This window comes from Salvelinus sp. IW2-2015, unplaced genomic scaffold, assembly GCF_002910315.2.
Source record: "Salvelinus sp. IW2-2015 unplaced genomic scaffold, ASM291031v2 Un_scaffold16450, whole genome shotgun sequence".
Taxonomy (NCBI): domain Eukaryota; kingdom Metazoa; phylum Chordata; class Actinopteri; order Salmoniformes; family Salmonidae; genus Salvelinus; species Salvelinus sp. IW2-2015.
This window is the reverse complement of record NW_019957592.1, coordinates 374,046-395,864: the sequence shown is the minus strand read 5'-3', so window position 1 is coordinate 395,864 and position 21,819 is coordinate 374,046. Positions and strand designations below refer to the sequence as shown.

At 43.0% G+C, this 21,819-nt stretch overlaps 2 protein-coding genes across 4 annotated transcripts; one reads left to right on the top strand and one right to left on the bottom strand.

Annotated features, from left to right (window-relative positions):
- Positions 1 to 623: 623 nt before the first annotated feature.
- Positions 624 to 5,129, bottom strand: pgap4 (post-GPI attachment to proteins GalNAc transferase 4). 3 transcript variants are annotated; one of them, XM_024146565.2, is made up of 2 exons: positions 4,581 to 5,129; positions 624 to 3,001 (listed from the first exon to the last, which is right to left on the bottom strand). In XM_024146565.2, the coding sequence occupies exon 2, from the start codon at positions 2,534 to 2,536 to the stop codon at positions 1,346 to 1,348; it is 1,191 nt and encodes a 396-aa protein (XP_024002333.1). In that variant the 5' UTR covers positions 2,537 to 3,001; positions 4,581 to 5,129; the 3' UTR covers positions 624 to 1,345. The 3 variants fall into 3 exon arrangements, with proteins under 3 accessions (XP_024002333.1, XP_024002335.1, XP_024002334.1); XM_024146567.2 differs by lacking the exon at positions 4,581 to 5,129 and adding an exon at positions 3,302 to 4,544; XM_024146566.2 differs by lacking the exon at positions 4,581 to 5,129 and adding an exon at positions 3,501 to 4,544.
- Positions 5,130 to 14,485: 9,356 nt separating this feature from the next.
- Positions 14,486 to 21,569, top strand: LOC112080720 (myelin and lymphocyte protein). Its single transcript, XM_024146564.2, has 4 exons — positions 14,486 to 14,634; positions 16,224 to 16,391; positions 17,384 to 17,506; positions 20,889 to 21,569. Exons 1-4 carry the CDS (start codon positions 14,554 to 14,556, stop codon positions 20,961 to 20,963), a joined length of 447 nt encoding a protein of 148 aa, XP_024002332.1. The 5' UTR covers positions 14,486 to 14,553; the 3' UTR covers positions 20,964 to 21,569.
- The last annotated feature ends 250 nt before the right edge of the window (positions 21,570 to 21,819 follow it).

Here is a 21,819-nt window from a genome sequence, read left to right as displayed (position 1 = left end):
TCGAGGCTATGTGACTACTATGTATATATACACAGTGCACTGTATGTATAGGGCCACATCGAAAAGTGGGAAAACTTGTTTTGTTTTATAAACAGGTCTATTAGTTAAAAATTCCATCCAAAGTCAATGTATCAATTAAATATTGGCAAACATTTTTTACATTATGTATTATTTTATTAGAAGTGTTAAGTGTACACAGTGCAGTATTCAAAAAACAGAAAGTGATAAAACACATGGATGCTAGTTATACAGTGTCTAAGGTCAACATGAGTGTACAAAACAGTAGGAACACCATAATATTGAGTTGCACCCCCTTTTGCCTTCATAACAGCCTCAATTCGTCAGGGAATGGACTCTACAAGGTGTCGAAAGCGTTCTACAGGGATGCTGGCCATGTTGACTCCAATGCTTCCCACAGTTGACAAGTTGGCTGGATGTCCTTTGGGTGGTGGATCATTCCTGATACACACAGGAAACTGGAGCGTGAAAAACCCAGCAGCATTCACATGGATTAACCTGGTCAGTCTATGTCATGGAAAGAGCACCTGTTCCAAACATTTTGTACACTCAGTGTACAGCATGTATGATGTAAGCACACAGCATCAAATCACGAAATAAACACCAAGGGTTAAACAGTATATTTAATTGTTTTTCTTTCAGACATTCAAAGTGTCAGACATTCAAAGTGTCACAGTCCAGCAATATTGCCATTGTCCAATGGTTAAATTAGATTTTAACAACCTATTGGAGTTGTTAATCCTTTGATCATCATTAGCCTTAGTTCAACAACTACAGCAACACGCTTTGGTATTTTACATGATACATCTCATTTGAACCTTCAGGGGATATGCAGTACATGGTTATGCCAACATAGAACATACTGTATTCCAAAGTGTACCCAATGTGTGTGGAGTGTACCCAAATATTGCATAAGAGAAATAGATCTTGCCTAGATGGGTTAAATAGATCCATTTACATGGGTGAAATCTTACAGTAGGCTGGAGAAAGACCTTCAATATCCATCAAGGACTATCATTACAGGCACCATTGGTTGGATTTGGGTATATGTCAGGGATGCTAGCATAGTGCCATGTATCCATATGGAGTGTTAGGTAACCCTGTATGGTGATATTCAGTCATATTTATTGGAGTAAATTCCATTTAAATTCAGTCAATTCAGTTTACTTCCTGAGGTGAAATGGAATTGTCTCCAACTCTGATTAAATGGCACCCTATTCCCTACATGCACTACTTTTGACCAGAGCTCTATTGGCCCTAATAGTGCACTATATAGGGAATACAGTGCAATCTGGGACGCAGTCTCAAATCTCTTTTCAGTTGTTCCTCAAAGAAGTCTAGGCCTGGATGGGTTGGCCCTGACTGAGGAGAAAGCCCCGATGTGAGAGACCAGGTTGGGCTCTATGCTGTGCGCTCTCTCTCCGGTTATAGTCCGAGCCATCTGATACAGAACCATGTCCTTAGCATTGCCCTTGACGCAGAATGATCCGTCCAGGTACTCCGCCGCCCTGAGTGATGAGTTACCCGGAAACAGCATGGCAGGTGTGCAGCACTCGGTTGCCGGGGACACGGCGTAGAGCTGCGGCGAGAAGCGCCGTGCCTCGAGTAGGTAATGCCGACCGGCCAGCTCTACGGCGACCATGATGTACAAGGTAAGGAAGAGGAGGTGGGTGGTGGAGAGGGAGAAAGAGAAAGGTGTACCGTGACTAAGTATTAGGAGGAGTGCGGTAGCCCCGACTAGTCCAAGTCCCACCCATTCCAGGATGCGGTAGGGTTCGGGGTTCCAGTAGCGCTGCAGCCTCTCCGGGTGGTAGAGCTTGACGTAGAGAGTGTGGAGGGCGAAGCGCCGCGAGAGCAAATCTCGGATCACGGCAAAGAAGTCCGCCCTGGGTAGTGCGTCGTCCTCGAGTACCATCAAGTTTTTGGGCCTTGCCAGCTCCCATCCTTTGCGTAGACAGTAGACGTAGTCCCTCTTCTCCTTCTCAAAGGTGTTGACGTGAGCCTGGTTCTTCCACTGCTCCTCCAGGGACCTCCGCACCACCAGGAACTGGCTCTCCAGTAGCGCCGCATCCTCGTTGTCCAGGGGACCGCTTTCCACATCGCACACCAGCACTTCGGCGCAACGCCGCCCCTCGCCGCATCCTCTCAGGAGGGACACCAGCCGCTGCATCACTTGAAGTAGGTAGTGAAATTCCTTGCCCTCCGTTCGCCTGGCCGTTACCACAGTGATCAATAGCTCGGATCCCTTAGCGATGTTGGAAAAGCCAGCCGACCCAGTGGTAGACCGTGATGCCTCCCAGAATTCCAAAGCCTCCTGCCCTCTCTCGTAGCTCTCCGCTAGAAACTGATCGCTCATGTCATTCAAGTACATCGATTTAATGTAGTAGTAAGAATATAGTAGCCTGTGGCAGCACAACGGCAGTACGATGCCAAACGTTATGATACATAAAGCTAGTCCTTGGGCAACAGGGCTGGACCACCGTAAATGCTGGCTCGCCAGAGATTTCCATCGAGGCATTGGTAAAGATGAGTATTGTAGTGTTGAGTTTTGATGTGTTGATTTCACAAATCTTATGTAAAAGGGGATGTTTGCTCTGAGCTGTTTGCAATGTTAGGGTTGGGCAACGCCTTTGTACAACTGTTAATTTCCAGGTTGGCTGTGTGAAAGAGTTGTGGTGGCTACAGGCCTACTAGTGTTGTAAAAATTGATGTCAAAGCAACCATACCGGAACAGCAAAAAAAAAGAAGCTCTGTATGCAAAGCATTAATATGGTTGCTTTTCATAGCTTTCATCCTTCCAGCAAAATGTGTACAAAAGTAGATATCCACGTTTGATATTGTCCTCGTTTGATATTGTCCACGTTTGATATTCCTCTGGCCAAGGAAAAGCCAATTAAAAGTCTCCAACTGTACGACCATCTACAAACACTGCTGCTACCTGTAGCATTCTACGGTTCCATTAGATCCCATGTTCCTGGAGAAACTATTAAAAAAAAAAGGTTATTAATTTTGTTCAGGCTATTCAAGTTGGAGGCACACCCAAATAACATGAATAGCCAGGTGTAGACTGTACCCAAAGCTTCAACTACTGTATGGCAACATTAACTATTTAATTAAATGTCACGTCTGAATTTACAGTGTATAGCTAATTAGTATATAATCCATTGTTTTTAGGCATCCTATCGCTGTGTGTGAACCAGTACAATTACAGTGCGATACAAATTCGTTTGATTGTACATTTTAAGATTATATCGGTAACAAGCGATTTAGTGCCCCACTTTACATGGCTATTGATACAGCACACCGTTGTGCATAATCGGGTCAACATGCAGAGAATAGAACGATCAACATAAGCCTATTTCCTTTACTAAATAGGCTACTGTGCTGTCCAGGAAAAAATAGCAGCAAAATATTAAACATCTATTTTCCTTAGTCTATACTGCGTTAGATATATGGTGGAAGCAACAAATAAACAGTCTCACCATAACTTCTAATGTGGTAACATAGTTGCTACATGGCTGCCGTAGCTAGAATCAAGGGTTATGTTTCAAAATGCGCACTTAAGTTCGGCATTATTTTAAATGGTGATCTTCCAATAACACCTGATGCCACGTTTTCATCGTAACGTATTTCTTTACGTCGTTTTCACGGAGTCTTGCCCGGCTACCGGAAAAGACTAGTCACAGATTGAACAATGAGACAGAACGATGAGACAGATATTTCACCAGCTGTATAAATTTGAAGCATCCGGTTGACGCACTCACTACAAAATATGGTGATGAGAGGAAGCCAAGTCGTGGCAGTGGGAGAAGATTGAGCGAGATGAATTTTGGCCGACATAATGCAAATATTCTCATCGATGAAACATTTGATCTCAATGTTTCCAAAACTAGAACATGTTACGAACAGAGTGGACTACGTTTTGTAGATTTTAGCCTTTGCCAAAGTTTAAAAAAATGGCAATTGTTTAGGAGTGCAAGGGCGAATTGGGTTATTGCACACGCGCACTCTACAGAGTAGGCGTTCCCTAACAAATATGCAAATACCTGCTAGAACGCGCCAATATGATTTCGCTAGCTTGTACTTGGCTCTGCCCACTAGGGTGAATTTGTTTCCATTGGAAAGGACAGGCTGTGGTCTAGCTTGGGTTAGTTTAAAAAATCTTTGGTGTGGTCTTTGTAAAAATCGCAAAATGGAGGAGAGCCTGTCTCTCGTCAGAGATTGAATTTATTTTGGGATATTGCAAAATATGACATTTTCGTTCAAGAAACAGGATAAATATATAGCTTGAGGTTATAAAACATGTTTAATTACTTTTCCCTCAACTTGTTTCTCTACCTTTATAGAAAGTCAAGATAGTTTGCACTGCAGATCAGCAGCTAGCTAAAGCAAGGCTAGGTTGAAGATACCTCAGGGTCGTTACAATACCATTGTAGCTAGCAAGCTCCACCTAATAATTATAATTAAAAAACAACCGTCATTATCACAATACACTAAAATGGGAGGCAATACAATAATTGTATTGTCTATTATTCAACAATACTATTAAAAATAGTACTCACGTTAAGTAATGGGTAATTGTTCACAACAAGTTGCTAGCTATCCCATAAAGCCATTACCTAAAACCACATATTTCCATCTGTGGTTTGGTAACTTCCTGTTTTTTTACGGACTCTGGACTGAAGACGAGGAAAAGTTTGAAAAATGTCAAAATATGCGCTGTTCGTCTCGCAACGGAGCCTTCAACCGCAAGGGGATGTTCCAATTGAAATGCATGACATCCGGCGTAATGTAACGAAGTGCATATGTTTTTTTGCGTATGTGAACGAAGCTTCAGATGGCATACTGTCTAGCATGGAACACGTTGACGGGAGAACGCAGAGCGCTTAAAATCCTTTACTTATCCGTACCAAATATTTTCTATTGTCTTTATTTAACCAGGTAGGCCAGTTGAGAACAAGTTCTCATTTACAACTGCGACCTGGCCAAGATATAGCAAAGCAGTGCGACAAAAACAACAGTTACACATGGGATAAACAAATAACACAATAGAAAATCTGTATACAGTGTGTGCAAATGAAGTAACGAGGTAAGGCAATAAATAGGCCAATAGTGGCGAAGTAATTACAATTTGGCAATTTACACTGGAGTGATATATGTGCAGATGAGGACGTGCAGTAGAAATACTGGTGTGCAAAAGAGCAGAAAAACAAATATGGTGATGAGGTAGGTAGTTGGTTGGATGGGCTATTTACAGATGGGCTGTGTACAGCTGCAGCGATCGATCGGTAAGCTGCTCTGACAGCTGACGCTTAAAGTTAGTGAGGGAGATATAAGTCTCCAACTTCAGTGATTTTTGCAATTCATTCCAGTCATTGGCAGCAGAGAACTGGAAGGAAAGGTGGCCAAAGCAGGTGTTGGCTTTGGGGATGACCAGTGAAATATACTGGCAGTAGCACGTGCTACGGGTGGGTGTTGCTATGGTGACCAGTGAGCTGCGATAAGGCGGAGCTTTACCTAGCAAAGACTTATAGATGACCTGGGGCCAGTGGGTTTGGCGACGAATATGTTGCGAGGACCAGCCAACGAGAGCATACAGGTCGCAGTGGTGGGTAGTATATGGGGCTTTGGTGGCAAAACGGACGGCACTGTGATAGACTGCATCCAATTTGCTGAGTAGAGTTTTGGAGGCTATTTTGTAAATGACATCGCCGAAGACAAGGATCGGTAGGATAGTCAGTTTTACGAGGGTAGTTTGGCAGCATGAGTGAAGGAGGCTTTGTTGCGAAATAGGAAGCCGATTCTAGATTTTATTTTGGATTGGAGATGCTTAATGTGAGTCTGGAAGGAGAGTTTACAGTCTAGCCAGACACCTAGGTATTTATAGTTGTCCACATATTCTAAGTCAGAACCGTCCAGAGTAGTGATGCTAATCAGGCGGGCGAGTGCGGGCATCGATCAGTTGAAGAGCATGCATTTCGTTTTACTAGTGTTTAAGAGCAGTTGGAGGCCACGGAAGGAGTGTTGTAATGGTGTTGAAGCTCGTTTGGAGATTTGTTATTATGGATATAATGACAAGATACACATCTATGGGGTCAATTTCACATCATATGTACTGAATTAAAAAGAAAACAAATCGTGAACATTAAAAAAAAAGTTAAGAATGTAAACATATTTTCGAGGACGGGTGAAATAATGGATGTTGAAATCAAAAACCAAACAATTGAAAGCAAAATGTATTTAACTGTAAACAAAAATATGACATCAAAGGCAAAATCCAAAAACTTGTAACCAAATCATTTTAAAGCGAGAGCAAAACTCTATGATAAATTATTTGAAATAATTTTTTTAAACGAATGCAAAAAATCGTTAAACTTTTCCAGCAACCAATCCTATTGACTACATTTTGTCTACGCTCTTGCCTGCATGTACTACATTTTGGTTACGCTACTCGTATCTTTGCTTTCACTGCCAGTCTTTTCGTTTGCAAGTTTTGGCATTATTTTTCCGTGAAGGGCAGGGTTTAGAGGGAGGCGTAGACAATGATTCTCCATTGGTCCGCTAGTTTTGGAGTGACGGTTTGTCTCTGAATTTGTCCTGCTAGGTGCCCTAAACTGGGACATGCTTAAACCACTTGACCGAGTCCTAAAGCAATTGGACTCCCTAAATCTTTCTCAGAACATCTATTACGTCTCCGTAATTCAGATGGTCATCTGAATCAGGGTTAGTTTGGCAGCTGGGGTGAAAGAGGAGTGATTACGATAGAGGAAACCAAGTCTAGATTTAACTTTAGCTTGCAGCTTTGATATGTGCTGAGAGAAGAACAGTGTACTGTCTAGCCATACTCCCAAGTACTTGTATGAGGTGACAACCTCAAGCTCTAAACCCTCAGAGGGAGTAATCACGCCTGTGGAGAGAGGGGCATTCTTCTTACCAAACCACATGACCTTTGTTTTGGAAGTGTTCAAAACAGGTATCAGTCTGGTGTTTTCTGTAATGACCTTAGTGATCACTGTTTTCAAGCTCTTCTCAATTTACATCAACAACATAGCTCAGGCAGTAGGAAGCTCTCTCATCCATGTATATGCAGATGATACAGTCTTATACTCAGCTGGCCCCTCCCCAGATTTTGTGCTTGTCAGGATTATTTGTGAGGATAACATCGAGGAGAGTAGCCTTTTCTGAGTGTTTTGAGTCATACCTTGTGGGATTGGTAATAATCTGAGAAAGATTTAGGGAGTCCCATTGCTTTACGACTCGGTCAGGTGGTTTAAGCATGTCCCAGTTTAGGTCACCTAGCAGGACAAATTCAGACTTAGTGCAAGTGTCCAGGAGAGAGCTTAGGGCAGGTAGGGTTCAGGCCGGTTCTGATGGAGGAAGATAGCACCCAGCAACAGTCAGCAAAGAGATATTTAAAAGTTTAATGCTTAAAACCAGCAAATCAAATTGTTTGGGGACAGACTTGGTGGAGACAACCGACCACTGAAGGTGATCCTTGGTAAAGATTGCCACTCCCCCACCTTTGGAAGATCTGTCTTGCCGAAAAAGGTTATAACCAGAAAGGTTAACATAAAACACTCTTCCTTAACTACATCTCAGTAATGACCAACACATCTGGATTGGAGCTGTGAACCCACACTTTCAATTGATCAATTTTAGGTAATAGGCTTCTAGTGTTAACATGCAGAAAACCCAGGCTTTTACGAGAGCAGAAATCAGTGAAGCAGATATTAGAGCACAAGTCAGAATTGGGGCCAGTTACAGTAGATGGGCCAGCGTGTACATGCACATTTCCAGGTATCATCAACAGTAATACAATCAAGGCATGGCATAGGACGGAGAGCTCTGCAGTGCTGATTTATGACATCTGAATGTGCATCAGATGGCAACAAGATCATATTGTACAGCAATTTCATCAGGTAACGTGAATACAAAGCCGGCGAGAGGTGGTTAGAATAGGATGGGAGGCCAAAGGTCCGTGTAACATTTACATTACATTTACATTTAAGTCATTTAGCAGACGCTCTTATCCAGAGCGACTTACAAATTGGTGCATTCACCTTATGATATCCAGTGGGAACAACCACTTTACAATAGTGCACCTAACTCATTTAAGGGGAGGGGGGTAGGAGGAATACTTTATCCTATCCTAGGTATTCCTTAAAGAGGTGGGGTTCAGGTGTCTCCGGAAGGTGTGATTGATCCGCTGACCTGGCGTCGTGAGGGAGTTTGTTCACCATTGGGGTGCCAGAGCAGCGAACAGTTTTGACTGGGCTGAGCGGGAACTGTACTTCCTCAGAGGTAGGGAGGCGAGCAGGCCAGAGGTGGATGAACGCAGTGCCCTTGTTTGGGTGTAGGGCCTGATCAGAGCCTGAAGGTACGGAGGTGCCTCCCCTCACAGCTCCGTAGGCAAGCACCATGGTCTTGTAGTGGATGCGAGCTTCAACTGGAAGCCAGTGGAGAGAGCGGAGGAGCGGGTGACGTGAGAGAACTTGGGAAGTTGAACATCAGACGGGCTGCGGCGTTCTGGATGATTTGTAGGGGTTTAATGGCACAGGCAGGAGCCCAGCCAACAGCGAGTTGCAGTAATCCAGACGGAGATGACAATGCCTGGATTAGGACCTGCGCCGCTTCCTGTGTGAGGCAGGGTCGTACTCTGCGAATGTTGTAGAGCATGAACCTACAGGAACGGGTCACCGCCTTGATGTGAGTTGAGAACGACAGGTGTTGTCCAGGATCACGCCAAGGTTCTTAGCGCTCTGGGAGAGGACACATGGAGTTGTCAACCGTGATGGCGATCATGGAACGGGCAGTCCTTCCCGGGAGGAAGAGCAGCTCCGTCTTGCCGAGGTTCAGCTTGAGGTGGGATCCGTCATCCACACTGATATGTCTGCCAGACATGCAGAGATGCGATTCGCCACCTGGTTATCAAGGGGGAAAGGAAGAGATTAATTGTGTGCGTCTGCATAGCAATGATAGGAGAGGCCATGTGAGGATATGACAGAGCCAAGTGACTTGGTGTATAGCGAGAATAGGAGAGGGCCTAAGAACAAGAGCCCTGGGGGACACCAGTGGTGAGAGCACGTGGTGCGGAGACAGATTCTCGCCACGCCACCTGGTAGGAGCGACCTGTCAGGTAGGACGCAATCCAAGCGTGGGCCGCGCCGGAGATGCCCAACTCGGAGAGGGTGGAGAGAGGATCTGATGGTTCACAGTATCGAAGGCAGCCGATAGGTCTAGAAGGATGAGAGCAGAGGAGAGAGAGTTAGCTTTAGCAGTGCGGAGCGCCTCCGTGACACAGAGAAGAGCAGTCTCAGTTGAATGACTAGTCTTGAAACCTGACTGATTTGGATCAAGAAGGTCATTCTGAGAGAGATAGCAGGAGAGCTGGCCAAGGACGGCACGTTCAAGAGTTTTGGAGAGAAAAGAAAGAAGGATACTGGTCTGTAGTTGTTGACATCGGAGGGATCGAGTGTAGGTTTTTTCAGAAGGGGTGCAACTCTCGCTCTCTTGAAGACGGAAGGGACGTAGCACAGCGGTCAAGGATGAGTTGATGAGCGAGGTGAGGTAAGGGAGAAGTCCCCGGAAATGGTCTGGAGAAGAGAGGAGGGGATAGGGTCAAGCGGGCAGGTTGTGGCGCGGCCGTCACAAGACACGAGATTTCATCTGGAAGAGAGAGGGAGAAAGAGGTCAAAGCACAGGGTAGGGCAGTGTGAGCAGAACCAGCGGTGTCGTTTGACTTAGCAAACGAGGATCGGATGTCGTCGACCTTCTTTTCAAAATGGTTGACGAAGTCATCCGCAAGAGAGGGAGGAGGGGGGAGGAGGGGAGGAGGATTCAGGAGGGAGGAGAAGGTGGCAAAGAGCTTCCTAGGGTAGAGGCAGATGCTTGGAATTTAGAGTGGTAGAAAGTGGCTTTAGCAGCAGAGACAGAAGAGGAGAAAGTAGAGAGGAGGAGTGAAAGGATGCCAGGTCCCAGGGAGGCGAGTTTTCCTCCATTTCCGCTCGCGCCCGGAGCCCTGTTCTGTGAGCTCGCAGTGAGTCGTCGGAGCCACGGAGCAGGAGGGGAGGACCGAGCCGGCCTGGAGGATAGGGGACATAGAGAGTCAAAGGATGCAGAAAGGGAGGAGAGGAGGGTTGAGGAGGCAGAATCAGGAGATAGGTTGGAGAAGGTTTGAGCAGAGGGAAGAGATGATAGGAGGGAAGGGAGAGAGTAGCGGAGAGAGAGCGAAGGTTGGGACGGCGCGTAACCAATTGAGAGTCAGAGTCCCGACGTGTCGGGAACAAACATAGTCTGTCCCACGGTTGGGTAAAGAAAGTTCATAGTCAACAAAGCATGTAGGAGTCATGAGGCAAATAGCAAAATGCACAGTAAAAAAATAAAATATATAATGACTTGGGGCTAGCCATTGTAAGGTCAGAGTCACTCGCCCCAACAGTGCATGTGTGCTGGAGGCAAGCAAAAGCTCGGGAGAGAGGGGGGAGTGTGGTGAGACAGGACAGGGCAGACGGTGAACAGATCGCCAGGTGGAATCCAAGCAGCAATGCAGCAGGCAACGGGAGTAGGTGTCACATCCACTTGGGAAAAGCTTTTATTTCTGGAGGCAGATTTCTTGTAAAAAATGCCAGTGAATGGTCTTTGAACAGCAGGAGGGGGCTTCAAAGACTCCTGCCACTTTATGGGCCCAAAGGCCTCGACACCATTTACTTCACACCTCAGTGCTAATTGAAGTTGTATGTGGTCTGTCCTTGCAAGCCTGGCAGCTCAGTTCCAGGTTGGATGGTCCTCAGGTCTCTGCTGTTTGTTTGTTAGAGAACCTCCGTATAGCTTGGAAAAATGAAGCCTTGGTAGCTGTAATTAATTTTGGTCAAAATTGAGTTGTAGGTTTGGAGTTTTGATCTCGAGCGAAAGGCCATGCTGTGGAGGGTATAGCATCCTGCATGTGTCCCTGCCAAAAAATCCAAGTTTATCTAACTCCAAATCTATCCTTTTATAAAAAAACATGTTGAAAAATGTGAGAGCTCACATGCAGCTGTGTCTCTCTCTCTGAGGGGGGGTGGGACTGTTAGGCCCAAAACGAAGAGGGCTTGCATACCGTGCCAATATATCCTCCAAACACCGACTTTGAGGCATTATCACTTTTATACAATGGGTTACCAACATATTCTAATAATGATTGACATATTTTAATTAACATGTATTTGGATTCATTTATTCATACTATGTCATCCTTCCACAAGATATAGTCCCGACACAAATCTAGGGTTGCTAGAGACGGGACGCAGTCGTTTAGTCTTTTTGTTCTGTATCTATGGACGCTACCCAGTCGTTTGTTCTAAATGTTCTTATCCCTTGCTTGCTAGGTAGCCAACTACGGCTAATTTACAGAACATCAACAAGCCAGAATAACAGCAAAGTAGCTTTCTAGTAGGATTTATTTGGATACATCTATAACAATGAGCTAATGAGGTGCCTGCCTGTCTGTCTCCTCCCCACTCCTGCGGCGTTCATTACTATCGGAAAGCAGGAGATCCAATTTCAATATTGAAACAATGTTACAAATGTCGGAGAGACCGACAGCAAGGTTTATACACATCTCAGCTGTTGAAAACGAAATTTTAGTCTAAAAGAAATGTGAGATAATGTCTAGATGCTTTTTATAGTGGAGATCAAATGTATAAATTGCCTGGCTGGACTGATGTAGCCGGTGGCAACTTGTGGAATAGACACTGTCTGGAATGCGGTTTTAACCAATCAGCATTCAGGATTAGACCCACCCGTTGTATAAATCTTATTATAAACTGGGTGGTTCGAGCTCTGAATGCTGATTGGCTGACAGCTGTGGTATATCAGACCATATATCACAGATATGCCAAAACATTTATTTTTACTGCTTTAATTACATTGATAACCAGCTTATAATAGCAATAAGGTACCTCTGGGATTTGTTGTATATGGCCAATATACCACGTCTAAGGGCTGTATCCAGGCACTCCGCGTTGGGTTGTGCATAAGAACAGCCCTTAGCCATGGTATATTGGCAATATACCACACCTTGTGCTTTTTTGCATAATTATTGTTATCTCATTTTGAATATTCGATGAGGGTTATTGATGTCAACCGCCTGTATTCAATAGAGAGATGCTAGGCTACTAGCCGATATAAAACTTTTTTTTTCAAGTTGCCGGGATGTCACGCGTCCTACTTATATCATTACACTCGTAACAACTTAAGCATTACAAAACTTATATTCGATCAAATAAACCTCAGGTAGCAAATAAGCCATTCATTCTCATTGACCTCCACACAAAAACTCCTTGCTTGGGGGGTGAAACAACGAAGCAACGCTTTCTGCTGGCGGGAGACAGATTTTCCCCGGAGTTGGGACTCTCCCGCTCTGAAGAAGCCAACAATTTACCATAAGACTTGAACAAGATGGGACAGCTCTTAAGTAAGCTAAAAAATATCCACTAGGTGGCAATGTATACCCAGGGCATGTTATGAAAGCATTACTATATGTTCTTCATGGAAGCAAATGAGAGGATGGCTAGCTATACATGTTGTGCTGACTTTAAAATAGGTTGCAATAGGTTTAACAGTGACCATTGGTTGTCAAACAATACTTTGATTGAAAATATCCTTACCCAAACCCATGTCACTCATAATTTCCTGTACATGGGATGGTCACACAATTTTTAAATGTATTTTATTTGATTTAACCTTTATTTAACTAGAACAAATTCTTATTTACAATGACGGCCTGAAAACATGAAAAAGTTCAAGACACCTTCTCTCATCACATTCACACAACCATACATGAGTAAGGAGGTGTTTGCACATCAAATTATATTTATTGTATTACCAGTTTAAAATGTTCCATAAGACAAAACATAACCATATTACAACATAGCACTGTCATCCTAAAGGTGCCAGTTAATTTATATCCTTTTCCCACTACTGGGCTGAGCCAAGTTGAACTGTACTGGGTCAGCCTGGTTCTGCCTCCACCGTAGTCACTGTGGAACTGAGCTGGGTCAGTATGATAGTGTGAAAGGATAATAGTTCCCTCAAACGACATATTTGTCACTTGGAGAGTGGCCTGCCTGGTGACGTTGGTGTGTAGTGTCTCGTCTGGAGACATGCCCATACAAACTTCACACACACACACACACATGCACTCAGGCTTTGTCTCAATTGGTACCCTATTCCCTATGGTGAACAACTTTTGTTCAGAGCCCTATGGGCCCTATTCAAAAGTAGTGCACTAAATAGGGACAGGGTTATATTTGGGACGTACATTACTGTTAAACCAGAGAACAAAAAATGATCATGTTTTGCAGCAATACCAGTTAGATCAATGGGGAAGGTTTGTGGCAACTTATTATACATTGGATATTGTCTAATAGGATCCTAGCTACATTATTCTACACGTTGTTAGTGTTCAGTTTATAAATGGCCTACAAAACAATGGATAATTTTAAAGTATAATAACTGCCAAAATAAGGGAAACACTTGAGTAAACGAGGGATACAAAGTATATTAAAAGCTGGTCCTTTCAGACTAGGCAATGCTCAGTTGCCTATTATTTTGGCTAGAAGAAGAGATCTCAGGGGGCTTAAAGTGTGTGTGTGTGTGTGTGTGTCAGTCACCAGATCTCAACCCAATTGAACATTTATGGGAGATTCTGGAGCTGTGCATGAGACAGTGTTTTTGAAAAAAACGATGGAATTTCTCCTGGAAGTAGGGTGTGGCATCCCTCCAATAGAGTTCCAGACACTTTAAATTTATGCCAAGGCGCATTGAAGCTGTTCTGGTGGCCCAGCGCTCTATTTTAAGAAACTTTATGTTGGTATTTCCTTTATTTTGGCAGTTATGGCATGATCATTTGAAAAAATTCCCTTTAATTTATCTTAATTGTCCTAGTAGACAARTCGGACCACATATCCCTCTGAGAAGATTTTTGTTATTGTATTCTATTCTATTGAAAAAAAGTCTGAATAGAACGGAATATAGTTTTTCAGGACCTACCCGTTTTACAGGCAATAATTATGTCTTTCTGTGGATAACTGACTAATTAGATCAGGCATTTTAACAACTTTTTTTAGGACAATTGTCTCACTCTCACACAATGACTAAAGCATCTATTGTAAAACTATTTTTTCGATCTTGAGTTTTAAAATTAGGAGTTGATCACTTGTTGCTCACTCGTGTTGATTTGGCAAAGGCACACTTCGAGGGTGAGTTTGTCAACAGTTTGGGTGTGATGAATGAGTCAACTTGAAAAAATGTATAGCGCGGCTTCTACAAGTTCAGACAAACTTCTTGAATACATCATTGATATGACTAATTGGGTAGATTAGCCTACAATTCACGTGTAGGTAAACTACAAAACTGGTCTTTATTTGGTCGGGTGTGACAGTCAGTTATCGGGATGGGAAAGCAGGTTTTTCAAGTTGGCACCTCTCTTAAAACGGACACCTGCACCTGTTCTACCATTACTACATTTGAGGTGCGCGAAACCAAAGGAGAGCAACCATGACATCAACTACAGAGACTTTACCCAGTGGACTAGGAATATGCACAACTATTCCAGACATTYTCTACCTACCGGAGCTTGTGAGTTACAATGGTTTACTGTTTTTGCTAGGCATATATTGTACACAAACGTGATAGTATTTTAATGACGTCAATTGACGCACTTCCCATGGTCGTGCACCTGTAGAACCYTTTTACGTGTGTTCCAATTTGCGACAAAATGTTGCCTCTACCCGCTGGGCACAGACGTAAATTCAACGTYTATTCCACGTTGCCGTAAKTTCATTWAAATTACGTGGAAACAACGTTGATCGAACCAGTGTTCACAATGGGTAGGAATGTTTGGCTGGGTCTACACAGGCAKCACAATTCTGATATATTTYCCCCGCTAATTGATCTTTTGACCAATCACATGATATCTGTGAGCTGATCTGATTGGTCCAATGACCAATTAATGAAAATAATTGGTCGGCCTGTGTAAATTCAGCCCATGTTGTTCTTATGATTTGGGGAGGAACATAGCCTTTATGTATGGACTGTATGGGGTGCATTTTCTACAAGTCATCATTCAGTAAAACACTTATTTGATATAATGTAAAATGCAGGTTGTTTTTTAGAAGAAGCGTGCRCCTTGCAGTTGTTATTATGACTATGAGTAGTACTTCTACCGAACCATCACATCTAGTATAGAAAGTGTGTGACATTTCAAGATGTCCTGGTGTTAGTTTGTAGACATTTCACAATCACCCCAAGCATCCACATTCATGCTGACATCTCAGACCACTGGTGGAATGTTGTATGCCTACCGTTGCCATTGCCTGGCCCTGATACAATAGCCTGGTCATAGATCCTGTCAGTTCTATCATGTCAACTCCTTGTCTTACCAAACATGTTTTGCATGACAAGGAGTGGCATGATGGCACAATCGGACTGGACCATGGCTWCTGACAAGATATCCTAAATGAACAAGACAGGTGGATTCTGACACACACACACACACACCCTTCTTTTGCATTCCCAGGCAACAGATTGATTGGTGGAGCTTTTCAGGGTGGAGTAACAGAAAGGGTGTGACTTGATGACAAACAACTAATTGTACCTTTTCATAAATCGTATGTCATAGGGATTAGGGAAGGRCAGGCCATTGTTGGTTTTCTAAGGTAGGTCTTGGTAAATGATAATCTGTTTACTTCACTATGTTATATAATTGATTACAACAATGGAATAAGTGCTATTACAGTAGTGTAGTTTTAGCTTCAGGAATGCCAATTTTGTTTTYTCCCCAAACTCACTAATAGCACCAAACGAGTTCCTATGGTGTCACAGATCTGCAAGGTTTTCTTTTAATATCCCAGTCCCCCCCAAAAAACTGCAGACTCCAACATTTTCAAACCAATGAAACAAAATAATTGTAGGAATACACTGTATCTCTTAATACCAAGGCCACTGGATGATTTTAACATAACATGATTTTCCCACTTACCCTGGCTGTAGGGGATTCCCCACGTTTTTGGGATATGCTGTATATTGTTCTCAATATTTCAAATTCATATTTCGTTTTTTGAGTATTACCATAGGTGCAAATCTAATTGAGTGGAACAAGTGACTTCTTTCAATTTTAATTGAATGGACCATAAAGCCATTTACTCTACTGCAATGCTTTGTTTCAGGTCTTTGGAGGTCTGGTATGGATCCTGGTGGCATGTACACTGGTGATGCCCACCAACCCACAGGGCTGGGTGATGTTCGTGTCCGTCTTCTGTTTCACCATGACCTTCATCTGGATGTGCATGTTCGCCTTCGGGGTGCATCGCAACAGCGGGGGATGGGCAACTGCTGTGAGTCTTTCCTGTTTTTTGGGGGGGATGTGGGGGCGGAAGCACCATGGATAGATTTGTTTAATCGACTAACCAGATGAAGGATAAGTTCAAGGAGCACACACACAAATAGTAATATAGCATGTATATTTCATTTAAAAAATCTAGTCAAATTGAAGGGGCAATCCTGGGGAACTATTCACAATGAATTAGCCAGGAACCTGGCTTTGTCGAAATAGAAAATGTATTTGCACTTAATATGAATTACATGATAGTTGGCATACCTAGACAGAGAAGGAAAWGCAGCAGAAGCACCTGAGTATGAAATCCTTTTTTTTTTTAACTAGGCAAGTCAGTTAAGAACTTATTCTTATTTTCAATGTCGGCCTAGGAACAGTGGGTTAACTGCCTTGTTCAGGGGCAGAACAACAGATTTTTACCTTGTCAGCTCAGGGATTCGATCTTGCAACCTTTCGGTTACTAGTCCAACGCTCTAACCACTACGCTACCTGCCGCCCCAGTTATGATGGCTCTCTTTGGAGGAGGTCCACTATATTCAACAGTCATCCTCACCATTGATAATAAATAAATGTATGTATTGATGATGAAAAGTGTACTTCTTCAGAAAATACTAGATCTCATAAGTTATAGCCATAAGGCAGTGTTTCCCAATCCATTCCTAGCGTGTACCCATTTTAGATTCCATCACTAACACACCTGATTCAACTAATCAAAGGCGTGGTGATTAGTTGAATCAGGTGTGGTAGTGCTGGGCTAGAACTAAAATGTACACACCCTGGAGGCTGGCCAGAAATGGATTGGGAAAAACTGGTCTAAGGAAAAGAAATGTAGCGCTTCACCCGTGCTCGTGCTCTTGGCTGTAAGATAATCTTCTGGCTCCAAAAAGCAGTCACACTGCATTGTTGGTTAAGTTTCACCCCAGATCTTTTTCCATGATCCAGTCAAACGCAGTGAAAATAATTTCCTCATCCTTCCCTTTCTATCTCACACAGGACTTTGCATACCACGGCATTGCAGCTTTCTTCTACCTCAGTGCCTCAGTGGCTCTCGCCAATGTGACCCTGGRTAAGAAAGATGGAGCCCTCTTTGACTATCGACTTGACATTTCTGCAGTGGTAAGTCTTCCATAACAGCAAATCTTAGGAAATATATAGGGATGCCAAAAATAATCTAAAATGTTAATGTATTTCTCACTGTAACAGTTCCTGTACAGCTTAGTATCAAATATGATCCATTAGTTTCCCTGCCCCTGACTAGTTTCCCAGTCCCTGCTGCTGAAAAACATCCCCACAGCATGATGCTACCACCACCATGCTTCAACGTAGGGATGGTGCCAGGTTTCCTCCAGATGTGACACTTGGCATTCAGGCCAAAGAGTTCAATCTTGATTTCATTAGACCAGATAATCTTGCTTCTCATGGTCTGAGAGTCTTTATGTGCCTTTTGGCAAACTCCAAGCGGGCTTTCATGTGCCTTTTACTGAGGAGTGCCTTCCATCTGTCCACTCTATCATAAAGCCCTGATTGGTGGAATGCTGCGGAGATGGTTGTCATTCTGGAAGGTTCTCCCATATCCACAGAGGAACACTGGAGCTCTGTGAGTCAGAGTGACTCATCCCTGACCAAGGCCCTTCTCACCCTATTTCTCAGTTTGGCAGGGTGGCCAGCTGTAGGAATCTTGGTAGTTCTTCCATTTAAGAATGATGGAGGCCGCTGTGTTCTTGGGGACATTCAATGCTGCAGAAATGTTTTGGTACCTTCCCCAGATCTGTGCCTCAACACAATACTCTCTTGTACGGACAATTCCTTTGACCCCATGGCTTGGTTTTTGCTTTGACATACACTGTCAACTGTGGGACCTTATATAGACAGGTGTGTGCCTTTCCAAATTATGTCCAATCAAGTTGTAGAACCATCTCAAGGATGATCAATGGAAACAGGATGCACCGGAGCTCAATTTCAAGTCTCATAGCAAAGGATCTGAATACTTATGTAAATAAGGTATTTCTGTTTGTTTTTGTTGTTGAAATGTCTATAAACCTGTTTTTGCTTTGTCATTAAGGGCTATTGTGTGTAGCTTTTCTTGATGTTTTTTTTATTTGATTTCATTCATTTTAGATTAAAGCTTTGACGTAACAAAATGTGGAAAAAGTGAAGGGGTCTGAGGACTTTCCGGATGCACTGTGTCTTGCCTAAGGGACAATACCAGGATCACACAATGATGTTAAAGAAGTTGAACCAACTTGGGGTGTTGAAGGATACAATCATTTAAAGTAGATCCTAATAGGCCTACGACTACGTGGTATAGCTATTTGTAGGCTATAGCCTAGTGTACATACAAATACATATAGCTTAATATCATTGCACTGCTTGCGAGGAGAGCTTTTGTTTACGAGGAAGCATTTCATTGTTTTGTGTAGCTTACACTACGCTGTATCATAAATAAACTTTGATTCGATTAACTTGAACACATGGTTACAACATGCCCTATAACAGAATAAAAGAAAACAGAGAGGTGAACTATAAATTCATATAATTTATTTGCATAGATTAACATGCTATCAAATCAATTGACCAAGTAGTGAACATAAATCATTACTATGTAGAATTGCAGGAAATCTGTTTCAAAACAGCCATTAATCAAGCCTTTGTTGTGGTGTATTCATGCATCTCAATAAACTATAAACTAAATGCATTATTACCTCCAACTTGGCCCAATTCACATTTCCATTTGCCCACCTTGACATACTGTCCCAAGCTAGAATGGGGCCTGCGTCTCAACCAATAGGCAAAATATCCCAAGCAGGGCTACAGCAACCTCCAGAGAGGGTCAAGCTGCTTGGGCTTTGCGGTGGCCACTCTGGTTTATGTGTCCTCGGCAGAACTGTGTCGCCATAACCAAGTAGTCACATATTGTTCTGGTTTCCACTGCCCAAGAGGTGGTACGGGGAATTTTGTGAACATCAAGACAGATACACAATGAATTTGGACCTAGAGCTTGTAAGGTTCATGTGGCTGAACCCCCTCTCACACTCAGCCGAGCTGCAGATTTTTTTAAAAGTGGTCAAGCCTCCAATGGGCCTCTCCAGTGCACAGACTCTGTAACCTACAGTTCTTCATCATTCTCGCCACTGCCAGAGAAAAGACAGGGAAGAAACCACCATTTACCTACCTCTAGGCTGCTATACATATTTATTTGGAATTGATCAGAATACATTTTCCAGAAAGAGATTTACCAGCTCTGTGTATTCTCAAATCAAAAGAAGTGAGGGAGCGCCGGTCCCCTGTTGCTCTGGCTGCACTACACCCCTGGTCCTCGACTCCCAGGCGATCTGTTCTGTAGATCCAGCTACATGCCTTAATCCAAAATGAATGGGTAAAAAGCACCATATATTTTCAAGATTTTATTCTGTCCTTATTTTTCCACTAGTTCGAGGCATATAGCTTGATCTACACAACTGATGGTATGTGGGGTGGATTCATTTGACGCCTGAAAACGAGTGTTATGTCCCTAAATCATAATTTGTCAGATGTTTTCACGACTCAAAAGGGGTCTGGGTTCGAGTTGAGTCCATAATCCACACAATTCGTTATGGACATTGAGTGGACAAAACATTAAGAACACCTTCCTAATATTGAGTTGCACTGCCCTATTTGCCCTCAGAACAGCCTCAATTCATCGGGGCGTGGACATTACAAGGTGTCGAAAGTGTTCCACAGGGACGCTGGCCCATGTTGACTCCAATGCTTCCCACAATTGTGTCAAGTTGGCTGCATGTCCTTTAGATGGTGGACGGGAAACTGTTGAGCGTGGAAAAACCAGCAGCGTTGCAGTTCTTGACACAAACCGGTGAGCCGTTTTGTCTCAGTTGTCTCAAGGCTTAAAAATCCTGCTTTACCTGTCTCCTCCCCTTCATCTACACTGATTTGAAGTGGATTTAACAAGTGACACCAATGAAGGATCATAGCTTTCACCTGGTCAGTCGATGTCATGGAAAGAGCAGGTGTTCTTAATGTTTTGTACACTCAATGCATTAGGAGGCCTCAATCCCAAAGTAAAAGGAATGATTGAAAGGATTTCATCCTCTTTAATTAGTTACAGATTCGACCACAGAATAATTTCCTTTTACGCACAGTAATATTTAACTAGAATTGTGCACTCCTAAATTGAAGTCACCGTTTCTGCTTGAACTCATTTTGGTACTCTTTCTTATTAGTAGAGATTGTAGGCGTTCAACTGTCTAACAGTAGGCTAGTATATGTACTGAGTTCCCCAAACTTGTGCCTTTTCATTGTGTGTTTGTTACCCATCCAAAGGTGGAAGATAATGTTGCGATTTCAATCAAACGCCTACTGACCTTGTCAAGGAGTTCAGATCTCTTGGCCTAACAGGTGTTGGGTTGACAGTCACTGGACCAGAGTTTGAGTCCTAGTTGAATATCTTTATCTGTGCAATGTCACCCCCGCTTGTTGCTGATATATGTTCTTACTCTCCCAGGTGTTCTCTTACGTGGCCACACTCCTCTACTTCATCCACACCATCTTTTCGGCCATGAGGTGGAAGTCCTTCTAAACTAGAACGATGCTAAAGGCCTCAGTCAAAGAGGAGAAGGTCTTAAGTCTACTATTGGAAACAATGGAGGGCTGGGGTGTAATGTACTGCATGGCATATACCCTGAGGTAAAGAAGAAATCTACCTGCTCTGCATCCCAATTCTCTATCATTCTCCTCATTCTCCCCCTACATATTCAAAAGCAAATGATTGGTTTAGACTAGAGGGAATTGCCATCATAGGCCTACATGTCCTTTCTTTTTAAATTCATGAAGGGAAGTGAACATATGCACTATGCACACTTAGGGTAGACGGGTAGTAAAGAACCAGATCCCTCTCGGAGGACTAACCCTACGAAGCAAACCTAAATTTTAAAAGTAATGATGGGCTACTAAGTCAATTATTACATTTACAACATTTTTTATTTGACAATTTTTTACTTTTATAATTTTTTCACTTAATCTTCCACATTTTATTGAACAACCCAGAAATGTAAAATGTAATGAAATGTTTGTTTGCTTATTTTTATATGCTTTGCTACTGATAGCATTTTTGTAAAATGTTGATCCTGATGGATCCACCTACTGTTACGTTCTAATAAAGGTGTTATGAAACATTGTAAACCTACAGTAGGACACATTAGTGATAATAGCTCATTGTTTTTAATATAGCTAGCTCTTTACAACGACCCAAAGTGTTTGTAGCCTCATAGACCAAACAATAAAATGGTTAACCAGTCTATCTTTAGTTTCGGAGTTGACAGCTGTTAACGACAAAATAGGGTCGTGTTTCACCTCCAACAGGGTTCCATTTCAAGCCACGGGTATGAGAATGAAATAGCAAGGTCTTCGCCAAAACTTGTGTCTTTTAAGTCTGT